The 13,883-nt window shown below is 34.9% G+C and overlaps 1 protein-coding gene across 3 annotated transcripts in view; it reads right to left on the reverse strand.

Moving 5' to 3' along the window:
• CDH12 (cadherin 12) overlaps positions 1–13,883 on the reverse strand; it is a 978,939-nt gene that overhangs the window by 27,391 nt on the left and 937,665 nt on the right. For all 3 annotated transcript variants that reach the window (XM_066244110.1, XM_066244099.1, XM_066244105.1), the window contains one exon: positions 10,391–10,644. In XM_066244110.1, the coding sequence (XP_066100207.1) occupies positions 10,391–10,644 (254 nt within the window). The remainder of the gene's footprint in view (positions 1–10,390; positions 10,645–13,883) is intronic.

A 13,883-nucleotide genomic window follows, 5' to 3' on the forward strand; every position in this document is an offset into this window, starting at 1 on the left:
TGGGACATAATCCTGTGGGTAATGACCACTATCAAAGGGTATAATTAAGGTATGGATATAAAGTTAATCACATTTAAGGCCTTCATGGGGTATATTTAAAAGGGATGAGACTGTAAGCATTTACTGTATACCAGGATCTTGCCAAGAGACAGAGAGCAACCAGGGTTATAAAGAGATTTGACTTAATGGGTTATGGGAAGTACTTGAGATAACTAGGGATATGCAGGCTGAAGGAAGGAGACAGAAGAACATACTAGCTGCCTTTGGTTTGATACGGATGTTCATGCAAAACAGGTGTTAAATTTACTTGTTATGTGTCAGTGGAATGGAGATAGGAAGGGAGAATGAAATTTATAGAAATTATGATTTTAAATGAATATAACCAAGACATATTATAGCTCTCAATAAAGCCAGTAGCCACGGCCACCATCACAGCCGCCTGGCCCATGCAGGTTTGCATTTGATTTGGACAGACGGTAATGAAACAACAAATCCAAGAACTGGTGGGCCATTAGTTTTAATCCTAGCTTGCACCCAGCGGGCAAGAAATACACACAGTGGGAAAACACTTCCCTTTTCATTCAGGGCTCCCAAAGCCACTGACTGATCCAAGTTTCTTAGAATCAAATGTTTCTAGCTCACCAGCCTTATTCACCTCTGTTCCCCATCTCCTTCTCTATGCACAAACTGTACAAACTGGCTTCTCCTTCAGCACTCCGCCATCTTGGCTGCCTCTCCTCTCCTCCACGTGGCCTTTCTCTGTTCTCTCTTGCATGGGCTCCTCTGCCCATTTTATAGTGTAGAAATCAAATCCTTTAATCCAATAAACAAAGAAGTCTCTGATACAAAGTCACTTATCTGAGGCACAATGGGATTCCTCAACAGGGTGGAAAGGCTTAAAATTAAGCCTTAGGCTATAACGACCCTGCCTGCTTATAGCCTGTCCCCCACACCCAATGCAAACTATAAGCGAGCAAACATATATATCATTATTTACAAACTTATTTGACCAACACTCTCCAAGGTTATAATGAGTTTCCTTGGGAACAGTAAGCAACAGGAGTAATCAAATATTGACTGTTCAAATGTTTGGTGCATGTAAAGCCAGGAGCCGCCATCGGGCCCATTCACATGCAGGTTCGCATTGGATTCGGACAGTCGGTAAAGAAACAACGGAGCCAAAAACTGATGGGCCATAGTCTTTAATTCTAGCTTGCATCCAGCGGGCAAGTAAAAATACACACTGGGCTCCAAAACCCAGTCACATTCAGTGCTCACAAAGCTACTGATTTATCCGAGTTTCCTAGAATCAAAGGTTTCTAGCTCACCAGATTTATTCTCCTCAGTTCCCCATCTCCTTCCTTATCCCAGATACAAACTCTGTACAAACTGGCATCTCACTCAGCACTCCACCATCTTAGCTGCTTCTCCTGGCCTCCTCCACATGGCCTTTCTCTGCTCTCCTCTGCTCTCTCTTCTAATGATAATCTCAGGAACCAAGCGCGCAAACTCCCGTTTTTTCCCCACTTTATACTGTAGCTTCACAACCTCTAATCCAATATACAAAGTAGGGAAATCTCTAATACAAAGTCACTTCTCTGAGGCATGATTGGATTGTACCACCCCACATCAAAAAGGGTGGGAAAGGCTTAATCCCAAAACCAAGCCCCAGGCTACAAGGATTCTTAACACACATTAATATCACCTGGGCACGGCCTCACGTGGGCAGTGCTATTTTTAACAAAGTGAGCATGATACATTTTATCCGCCCAACAGTGCACATATGGTAGAACAAATTTAAACATGGTTGGAAGTTCTGAAAATACTTTACAATGCTGAGATGTTATTTCTACCACCCATATAGAAAGGAATCTATTTTTCTTACTTTGCATGGAGTGAAATACTTTCCAACCATGGTTTCCTACCAACACTCTTGTTCTGACCTCTACAAAGATACTCCATTTTAAGAGCTGCAATAATTTCTCATTTTTCAAACATATAATTTTTAACAACCTTTTAAAAAAATAGCTATATTCACATATATAATTCTCTTATTTAAACTGAATAAATCACTTTTGAATATTTAACAGAGATGTGCAACAAGATGGTAGCCTTTTCTTACAATATTGAACTCTTTCAGATACTTTTTATTTAATAGGTTAGCTCAAATTATTTGAAAATTTCACTTATAGGTCCTGGCTGGTTGGCTCAGTGGTAGAGTGTCGGCCTGGCATACGGGAGTCCCGGGTTCGATTCCCAGCCAGGGCACACAGGAAAAGTGCCCATCTGCTTCTCCACCCCTCCCCCTCTCCTTCCTCTTTGTCTCTCTCTTCCCCTCCCGCAGCCAAGGCTCCATTGGAGCAAAGATGGCCCGGGCACTGAGGATGGCTCTGTGGCCTCTGCCTCAGGTGCTGGAATGGCTCTGGTTGCAACAGAGCGACGCCACCTGGTGGGCCAGGTGGATCCCAGTCAGGCACATGTGGGAGTCTGTCTGACTGCCTCCCCACTTCCAACTTCAGGAAAAAAAAAACAAAGAACAGAAAATTTCACTTATAAAAGATAAAACTTGTGATGGTGTGGTGTTAGTTTCTTACATTTCTACTCTGCTTACTTTCTTTTTCTGTAAGTAAATATTTCTAGTATAATAATCTTTTAGTGATGTTTTACTATGTTTTTGAGTTTTTTCTCAGTGTCTGTTCTATGTTTTACCATATAAATATCAACATTTTAATTTATATTATTTTAATTTTAATAAAATATAGAAATGTTACTTCTGTATAGCTATATTCTATTAAATATAATATATATGTATACATATGTTAACCTACATTCTACCTATATTATATCTATACATTCAAAAGTCCAATGAAACATTGTTATAATTATGGCCTTTTAAAATTTTATGTCTATTAAAGCTAAAAATATAAAAGAAAACAAATATTTTTAGAAGAGATTCTAAGTTCTGTATTTTTAGGTGCTTTCTAGAACCTTGGGAAACTCTCTTAGTCAAGGCTTCTGGCAATGGATGAAGACACAAGGCCATCTGGCTCCTCAGGAACTAAGTAAATAGAGCAAGTGATTGGCTGATTGGGCTCTGTATTTTCTGCCTGCCAGGGGAGAGCTTCTGCCCAATGAAAAGGATTGTATGGGGGTACTAAGCTGCTCCCAACCACACTCACCTGGAATTTGTCCTCTGACACTCAGAGTTGAAAGGGATGAGAAATGTTAGCATCCCGACCTTCCGGGTAAGATGTTATATCTCTTGATTGGGACCTGGGGTGAGAGAAGCCATGTACTGTATTCTCAACCACATGTGCCCAGATTGGGTTTTCTCTCAAGCTGAGTGGGAGATGGAAGTGTGCGGGAGGGATCAGGTCCTGTGTCACGTGCCACAGTCTCTTGTCATTCTTAAAATATTTTATTAGGTTTTCTTCAGTAAATATTTCATTTACTATATTCTTTTATGAAATTTTCCAGGGACTATATATGGTTGATTTCTATTTTTTTAAGTAACTTTAAAAAGATAATGTTCACTATTTATGCTTATTTCACTGGGGAGTATCTGCAAAATAACATCCCAAGTCCTTGACAACACAGAGATGAGTAAAGCTAACCTCAAGATATTCAAAGGGCCTTGGGTAAGAAGGCAATCATGTGCATAGAAATTATATTAACTGTCTTATATTTGCTAAAATCTACCTCAAAATTGAATGCTGCTACTTAAAAACTCTATTAAATTCAATGCACAGATTCTATTTTCTCTATCTATATAATAGTTAAATATTTCTCTTTCAAAACAACATATTTAAGGCTGTATTTACGATAAGTATCTTTTTCTGGTTTGCTGAGGACTTTCTTGGTTTTAGTACTGAAAATCCTGATGCCCAGAAAACTCAAGCAAAACTGATACCATTGATCACTTTACTTCTAGTTAATTATAGCTTATAGCAATATTATAATTTACAAAGTTGATTCCAAAAAAAAATCTATATTTTTGCAATGAATCACTGTACACACAGGTCATTTTTAATTATAATTTTAAGATTTTCTAGTAGCATTTAAAAATTCAAACTCTTATATAATGTATACATAATATAATGTCTTCATTTTTTGTTTTAGGTTTCTATATTTCTATTAACCCAAATCCAGTACCTTGCAAGTTTACTAAGCAAATTCAATTATTTAGACAGTTCAGTCTGACACTGACATAGAGCTTGATTCTACAAATCAACCACCACTGAGATGCAGTGAAATATTGCATAAACACTGACTATTTGGACAGCAAGAATGAGGGTGATAAACTAATTCCTTCACGTATCTTGAGCAATAAAGGTGAGGAAATTATCCTTCTAGTGCCTGTGCTATTTGTCTCCTATAGTATTTGGAAAATAATATCCACTAAACAGTGTAATATTGAGCGTTGTTGTAAGATGAAATAAGAGAAGATATATGTGCCTTGGCATAGATTGTGTATATTGAGTGAGTATGAGTGTGTGTGTATGTGTTCTTTCTTTTCTCTTGCCATCCAAATTATTGATTATGTCATTTTACTTTCTAAATTAAAAAAAAATCCTACCATACAAATGTATGTATGCTTACTGGTAGGACCCATTGTGATATACATAGTTTTCAAATTTAAAATATGTGAGCCACAAAATTCCCACACAAACTCCAGAGGTACAAACCATGAGCTCAAATATCTAAACCCTATTTCACACTGTGTTGCTTTTGTTTGGCTCTCATTCATTATTTGCTGGCATTCAATTTTTACCTTTTTCATTTTGTGAGGTCAATACCTCCTTTTCTCTGGCTGTTATTCTCCAAGAAAGCTTTCCACTTTCTTCTAGAGCACTCCTGAAAAATGTTTGAACATTTTCTACTCAGCTAAACATCTTCAGCATCTTCCCACAGCAGGTCAGACTCCTGACTACAGGTCTACCATTAGATCCTGACATTTTCCTGATGTCCTACCTTTATGTGACTAACTAATACTTTGCCTGACTGAATAATAAATATGAGACAAGTACCATTTTTTATTGTGATAATTTTCCCAGTGAGACATTTATAAGAAATAATCATCAATGGACTGACAATAGAACCACTCCTACATTTCCTGAACATTTCAGAGAATATCTGACCCAGTTATAAAATGTCAAGATAATTTTTAATTCATGTATACTTTGCCAGAGTGGACCACAAATGTGCACATTGGTTTTGTGATAGTCCACATTCAATTTTTGGGTAAAATGATATTTTAATTTCAACCAATCACAACAATATAATATAATCTGTATAATCTAACTCACTTCTTTCAATGGGTAAAATCCTTAAATATAGAAGTTGAGTTATACGTATTTAGTGAGTAGATGACATATGTGATTCACATAAAAAAAGTTTATGATCTATAAAAAAATGAAACAAATTTAACATTTGAACAAGTATGCACAGAGACTGTTGCTAAGAAATCTATTTTAACAATTGAAATAAAAAATTAAAGCATTAACTTAATCTGTGAAGGTCACTTGACAGAGAACATTTTTATTACTGTTCTGAAAATAGTTTTCAGAAACACTTTTAGGAAGTTTGATTCTCTTCATTAGGTAAGCATTCTCCTTAAAATTGTAACTTTTAATTTGCCTGATAATTTTCTCATAGCTATGAAAAAGTTAACTTTGACACTGCCAGATTCTTAGGTACATTTTGTAAAAAGTACTTAATAGTATAGTTACTCCAAAAGTATTACATCTCATTCTTTAAGCAATAAAGATGTAGCAGTAATGATTCAAGTCACAGTAGGAAATATTCATTTGTTCAGGTAATAATAATAGTTCAAAAATTTTGTATCCTCTTATTCACTAATGATTTAAAAAATATATTTTTTTTGTCTTGTGGCATAGAATAAAATGCAAGTAAATTTAGTTCAGCTAATTTTCACAAACATCTTCTGAAACTTAAGCCTCATACAGCCGCAATTAGATTGTAATTCCTTCATCAATGATCACAACTGAATTTTATTCTTAGGATTCTCGATGCATTTCTCTCAAACTTTGTTAAGTAGTAGTTGTTAACTTCCTATTGCTTTTATTTATTCATGTTTTTTAATTCTTCTCCTCATGCTTATTTTCCCCTTAGTGGAACTAAAAGTTGTATTTTAGGTAGGTCAGATAACTTCTCATTTGTTTGAGAAGAAACTAAATATGTTATAAAATTATAATAATTTTATAAAGTGATAACTCTTCTGTCTCTAAAGTTTTCATTGTGAAGTATGCATCATTAAAATCTGTCTCTCAAGAAGGAGAAATGCAACATGATAAAAATTATTAAAACTATACTTGTCATTTTTATTTCCCTCCTATTTTTAAGCTTTACTCATTTATTTTGGTCATTTTGAAATAGTGATGCATGATCTTTTGACTGTGAATTCCTTTATATCTGAAACTTAACTTTCACCTGCCCCCCAAAGCTTTATATACAAAATGAGTTTGTTTAAATTTTATTTTGATAGTATAATTAAGAATTTTATTTGTAACAAAAGTGAAAAATATTGAACAAAACCATCTATTAATATTTCACTGTAACTCAAATGACTTATAACGAAAATAGATATTAATTTCTACTATAACAAAAAAGTCATCTATTTTAAATTTCATTTCTAAATTTGACTGCTGTTGTGAGACCCCTACCTCCGTAGTTGTGACTGCACTAATTTTACTCTCATTTGACTCATGAGAAATCATTTCCATGAACTGTATAATGAGACAGTCAGAGGATAGAACAAAGGCAGAAAATGAGTACAACTAAATGCAAAAGGTAGAAGAGTTAAAAAAAAAAGAAACCAATAACTAGAAATTTAACTCTGAGTGAAAAATATATTCACCAGTGATACATCCAATAAGGGTTTAATATCCAAAATTTATGAAGAACACATACAACTCAACAACAACAAAAATAATTTAATTAAAAAGTGGACAGAAGACTGAAATAGACACTTCTCCAAAGACAAAAGATGGCCAAGAGATATGAAAAGATAGATTCTCAACTAATCTTCAGAGAAATGCAAATTAAAGGAGGGGGGATGGAGAGGGACTTGACTTTGGGTGGTGGGCACATGACGTAGTGTGCCCACATGATGCAGTGTGCAGTATAATGAAATCTTAGTGTCTGTGACAGCATGGTTAAACCTAGAAGGCATTGTGATAAGTGAAATGTCAGACAGAGAGAAGCAAATACCATATGACTTCATTTATATGTGCAATCTAAAGAACAAAACAAACGAAAAATGGCAACTGACTCATAGATACAGAAAATAAACTAATGGTTGCCAGAATGGATGGGGGTTGGGAGAATGAGTAAAAAAGATAAAGAAATTGAGAAATACAAAATGGTACTTACAAAATAGTCACAAGGATGTAAAGTACAGCATAAGGAATATAGTCAACAATATAGTAATAACACTGTATGGTGCCAGATGGTTACCTGAAATACTAGGGAGATCACTTTTAAAGAATATGACTGTTTAACCACTATGCTGTACATCTGATACTTCATAATAAATGAAAATTCCAAAAGCTGAAAAAAGGAAATTCATCTCTGGACAGGAGGGACCAGAACTGGCATATTTGGATACATTATTTGGATACAACTAACTAAACTTTTCTTTTAAACTATTTCAACTTTTGATTAATGCCATTGCATTCTAGCTCTATCATGATAAAATTTTATTAATGAATACCCAGTAGTACAGAACAACATAGTCCTAAATTAATGCTTTGCAAGGTAATCCTGTGAAAAGATAGTTAAGCAAGAGCAAAGGAAACAAACAGGCCACACTTAAACATGTCAAGTAATTTTACATGTTGATGCTTATTCTTCACAACATATTTTTACGATCATTCTTATGTGAGCAAATGTGTGATTAAGACTAAGAAAAGATGATTCATGCCATGTGTTTCCTCAGTTGACATGACTCAAGCTTATCGTTTAATCCAAGGGCATAGAAGAGAGACAACTTTCATGTTGGTTCAGCAGCAGTTTTATTTTTGACACCCCCACATAGGATCCATCTGTGTCTACAGTTTTAGTGAGTCAGTACCCATACGAAGTGAGACTGGGGATACTACTGTATTTCACAAAAAGTAGCACTTGTCAGACACCAGCTCCTGTGACATTAAACAACAATCAAAAAACACAGCAACAACAACAACAAAACTGAGCTTGTACCTAAAAAGTTTCTAAAAAATGTAGCTTTCCCTTATTTTTCACACCAGGGTCCTGACTCTATTTTCTTGTATTTACAAGCTCTCACCTACCTTTACCAGAAAGTATTTTTTACTTACAAACTCTCTGCTTCTTTTTGTTTTCAAATTTTACCCTAAATCAGAATTTAGTAATATTTTTACCTCATCATGCTTTATCAGTCTTCAAAAATAGGACATATGGTAAATTAAAATAATCTGGCATGTTTTCCAAGGTAACATGTTCCACTATGCCCCAATATCTCCTCATTTATCTTACTGTAGAGAATGTCAATCCATAATTATTTAGTTTTTATTGCTTTCTTTACAACCATCAATATTTCTTCCATAACTGTTTATATTCTTGAAAGCACCTGTAAATCTGATCACCAGGCATTTCCCACTTTCACAATTATCAACACATATGCAGGGACTTCAGGAACAAGACTGATGAATGATGACAGGTTAATATATAACAACTAACAGCAGATTCTTAAGACTAACCCTACAAACACTGGTAATAAATACAGTTTTCTGGAGTTTAAGTGGAAGTGAATCGTGTTATATAGTCATGTATAGCAACAACTTGAATCCAACGAGTAAATTAGCTAGCATTTGACCTGACAGGTAGGGGTGCCCAGCTATTGCTATTTGTCTTCCTTTTTCCAAGACAAATTGTTCTTCTTTAGAGTTATCTCCTCATTATAGACATGCTTTAAGAAGGTACATATCTGGGACACTTAGGGGATGGATTCAAATAAATACCAAGAGCAGAGCTGAATGCTTTCAAAACATTTCCTGAGATTTTGTTATATGTTATGAATGTGTTGAGGTTACAGCTTTATAGTTGATTAGTTGTTTTTGTTTGTTTGTTTGTTTTTACAGAGACAGAGAGAGAGTCAGAGAGAGGGATAGATAAGAACAGGAACAGAGAGAGATGAGAAACATCAGTCATTAGTTTTTTGCTGTGACACCTTAGTTGTTCATTGATTGCTTTCTCATAAGTGCTTTGACCGTGGGCATTCAACAGACCGAATAACCCCTTGCTCGAGCCAGCGACCTTGGGTCCAAGCTGGTGAGCTTTGCTCAAACCAGATGAGCCCGTGCTCAAGCTGGTGACCTCAGGGTCTCAAAACTGGGTCTTCCGCATCCCAGTCTGACGATCTGTCCACTGTGTCATTGCCTGGTCAGGCAGTTTTTTATCATTAACTATCCCATGGCATAAAATCTTATGAGATATGTCTATATATAATGTTTTGCTTTAAAAGTCTACTTAATGTTTCTTTGGTCTGATTCTTGTATACTAAACTTCAGCCTTTTAGAGGTGCAAGATTCAGATTCTGTCCTCTCTCTCTCTGTCACTTTTTCTGTCGCCCCTTCCCTCAACCCTCAATACTTGTAGATATGTGGGATATGGGCATGTAGCAAGGAATTTAAGCATACAGAAGAAGCAAAGTTGAATGAAAACAAGTCTCAAAATCCACTGCAGCATCCAAATAGGAGTGAGGAAGAAGGAAATCCCACCATGTTCAGTAGTGCAAGTGGAGTTTATAGTTCTGAAGGGTGGAAAGAGAGATTTCCTTACATTTTCTTACTCCATTGACTGCTTTGTTGACTCACTACCAGGAAGCCTTATGTCATTAGGAGCTCCTGACACAGTCTGCGTTTTGAGAAGTTCCATAATATCTTACCCAAGAACTGGCTCTGACTGGTTCCATTAGCACATGCATGGTCACAGTGAGGAAATGAACTGCAAATTGCAAATGTAAAACCATCTTTTTCAAACCCTAACTTTTGGGAGAGACAGAGATTTTAGATGAATTGAAAATGTATTAAATGCATATTATATTCCAGGCACTGTAAAATATTTTAAAATCATTACTCATGAAAATCATCCTTTGAAGTTGTATTATTAAACCCCTTTTATAGAGGAACAGTTGAGATTAGTTAGCTTGAGTAGCATGTCCAACATCACACAGCTGGTAAACTCTGTGAGGGATTTACATCAGGTGTTTTTGCTCAAATCCTACAGCTTTTCCACTAATATTTATGCAAAATCAGATTATTTTCATACAGGTTTGTAGAGATCATTTTATAAATTTTTATTTCTTTTTCTGGTACAGAAAAAAGGAGGTTTTTTGTTTTTCTTTTCTTACCTGACAGCACTACTGCCCACATCAAGGTCTTGTGCAGTGACCGCACCAATGATGGTCCCAACTGGAGTATCTTCGTAAACCTCCATGGTGTACAGGGGTTTGCTGAAAACCGGTGGCTCCTCCACGTCCAGCACACTGATCTTCACTGTGGCTGTGTCTTTGAAAGGGCCGGCGGAGTGGAACCGGTGGTCAAGGTGAAGGTTGGAGGCTTCCACCTTAAACGTATATGCCTTCTTTGTTTCAAAATCTAATGGCTGCAGCAAGGACAAACCAAAAGTGAGGAGTGATCACATTCATACAGAATGCAGCAAAAATGGTGAACTAGCTTCAGCTCATTTGCAAGTGAATAGAAATTGTATTGGTTCCAGCATTTCCTTGTCCTTTATACTTAATGGAAAAGGTAAATGTTTTATGACAAGAATCACCCACTTGTAGAAGATTCTAGGTAATTTGTAAAAATAATCAGTTATATACATTAAAATGACATATATGAGCATGTACATGGTAGGTAGGGTTTATTCATTTTATATGAAGCGTTAGAACAGCGAAAGAACAACTTTTAAGAAAAACATTTTCTACTCTTATACAATTCTGACCTCTAGTGGAACTTAGCTGTAATTAAAACATAACAAAATTGAAAGTGGATAATTGAAAATACTCTAGATTCTACTTAAATTTGATATAACAAAATATGTTTTCTTCTTGGACTGCTTTTGTTATTTTGACAATAATATCATTTCTCATTAAACGCTTTTAAATGTTTAGGTCTTTTTGTTTAAAAAAAAAATAATTGTACCGGGATTTTAAAAAAGCATGCACAGTGTTAATATAAAAAGAGTTTTAGTCTATTGTTTTGTCAGTATTGAGTATATAATTGTTAGGCACTGTAGTTATTAGGCATAGTCAGGATATTTTACAAAAAATTAAGGCTTTGAAAATGTATGATCAAAGTAAGCTGTGAAATATAATATTTGGAAGTCATTTGTCCATAAATTCCTTGATTTTCCATTTTAACTTTTAAACCCTGCTTGTATTCATTTTTCTTCCTGAATATTAGTTTTTAGTTTTATGTTTCCAATAACTGAAAATATTACATTCTAGAAATATGGTGTGGCTCTTGTGTTTTATGTAAATGAAACCTTTTAAGGTCAATGGCTCTAACTTCTAATCAACTATGAAAAATTAAAATGATGAAATTAACATTAATACAGAGATTTACTGAGGCTTTTAAAACTTTCTGTTTTCTAAATTAATTCCCTCTAGCATGACTCCTAGGACTTGCTAGACTGCTAATTACTGTGTTGACACATCCAATTTATACCTCAGTACACCTAGGAAAATAAAGGAAGTATAGTTTCTTTTTCAAGGAGAAGATTGTTGTTTTATGTGTTTTCTCTGAGGATGGAAAAGCAAATATAAAAATCACTGTGAAATCTTCAAAAACTATTATGATTCTATGGAGTTTGCTATAGCAAACTGTAATACCTCCTGAACTTGACATTGTTTTTTCCACATTTAGTGCACGTTCAGAAGAATCTATTTATTTTACCTCTAATTATTCCCTTTTACTTCTCCAGTTTTTATTCATGTTTCTATCTGCTTTGTATTTAATGCTTTCTTTTAATTTTTATGTTTTAAATTGCTTACTTCATGGCCATTTACATATAATATTGATTTTCTTCTATTTCCATCTCTTTCCTGCTAGGAAATTTTATGTATCTTAAGCCAATAGATGTGGAGATTAGCATGATAACTGTAATGGTTGATATTATTGCTATTGGTTATGTGAATAGAAATATTTCTTGAAAATAAGAGAAGTTAATTCCTATGTGCTTTTGTTTTGATTTGCCCGCACCTTGTTTTGAGAAAGGTGTCAAACTCATAAAAAGACAATCTATTTGCAATATACAATAGCCAACCATTATTCAAGAGAAAAGCAGGAAACTGTCACAAATCCAACTGCAAATGTTTAGCCCTGAATGAAGAAGATCAAAGCAAGACAGTGCACATACAATTTCACATATTGAAAGGTTATCATGTTAAATATGGTAAGTTTGTAAGTTTATTTTATTAGTTTTTTTCATTTAGTTATTTATTAAATTTAGTGAGAAGATATAAGGCAGAGACTGACTTTCATATGTGCTCTGACCAAATCCACCCAGCAAGTCCACTAGGGGGCAATGCTCTGCCCATCTGGGACCCTTGCTCTGTTGTAACCGGAGCCATTTTTTAGCTCCTGAGGCAAAGGCCATGGAACCATCCTTAGCGCCTGGGACTAACTTGCTCCAGCCATGGCTTAGATGGGCATTTCTCCTGTGTGCCCTGATCGGGAATTGAACCTGGGACATCTAAACGTTAGGCCGATGCTCTATCAATGAGCCAACCAACCAGAGCCTACTAGTTTCTTATAGAAGTAATAATTATTTAAATTACTAAAAAAGTAACTTTAGATTTAAAAAAGTAAAAAGTGTTTAACAAGTCAAACCATTCAAAGTTGGATTAATTTTGAAACTACTGATGGCTCTCACTGTGGTAAGATCTGGGATGCATCCTGAGGAGAAAAAGATACAATGATAATTAAGGTTTGCTCTCCCTCTGTATTCAACAAACCAGAAAAATGAGACTCATGCCATCTTGTTTAAGGAATGCGTTGTTTGAAGAAGTACTAAGTTTCCTATCATTTGAAGTTTTTAAGAAAAATTGGATGCCTTAAGTGATGTCTGATGTATAAGATAGATGAATGCCTTAGCTAATCCAAGTTAAAGAACATAGAAGAATATATTTTCTGGTTTTGTAAACTCGATATGTTCTATGGATATTAACAACATGGTTTTTCTATCCTGGTGATCCCTAACTTCTAATGTAAAACTGTTTTCACTTTATCGTCTTTAGTCTTTTTGCCTCAAAATCATTTTGTGTTGCCCTGGCTCATGCTTACGTTCTTTTTTTTGGCTCTGAATTAACTTTTATACTAGAATTTTGGAGTTAGTCCTAAATTTTCCTCATTTTTCTCTACTTTCTGTTAGAGATTGAAATGCCTCTGACTATCTATATGGTTAGGTGAAATTTTTCTAAATAAGCTCTCAATTTTATTTACCTATTTGATTAAAATTCTATAGCTATAGGATGGACGTGACTTCTCCACTTATAGTTAGTTCATTTCAAGCCAGTACATAAAAAAAGAATTCTAAAATCTTTTAAAAAATTTCTAAAGGAAATCAGACATAATCTATGCTTTTTAAGAACCCCTTGCCTCTCAGAGCAGGCCAGCATTTGGTGGTCAGGAAGATGCAGAGTGAAATGGAAAAATGCTTCTGTACATACAAAAAATTCTTTCTACAATGAAAAAGAGATATCTTTCAGTGAAAAAAAATGGAGAAAATTCTAGGAGAAGTGCCACATAATATCCTAGATGACCTTCCTTTTCATGAAACTGACCCTTAGGCTATGTCACCTTTTTAAACTGAGTAGTTCAGAAAGAGCAAAGATACAC

The sequence above is a fragment of the Saccopteryx bilineata genome, chromosome 1 (assembly GCF_036850765.1).
Source record: "Saccopteryx bilineata isolate mSacBil1 chromosome 1, mSacBil1_pri_phased_curated, whole genome shotgun sequence".
Taxonomy (NCBI): domain Eukaryota; kingdom Metazoa; phylum Chordata; class Mammalia; order Chiroptera; family Emballonuridae; genus Saccopteryx; species Saccopteryx bilineata.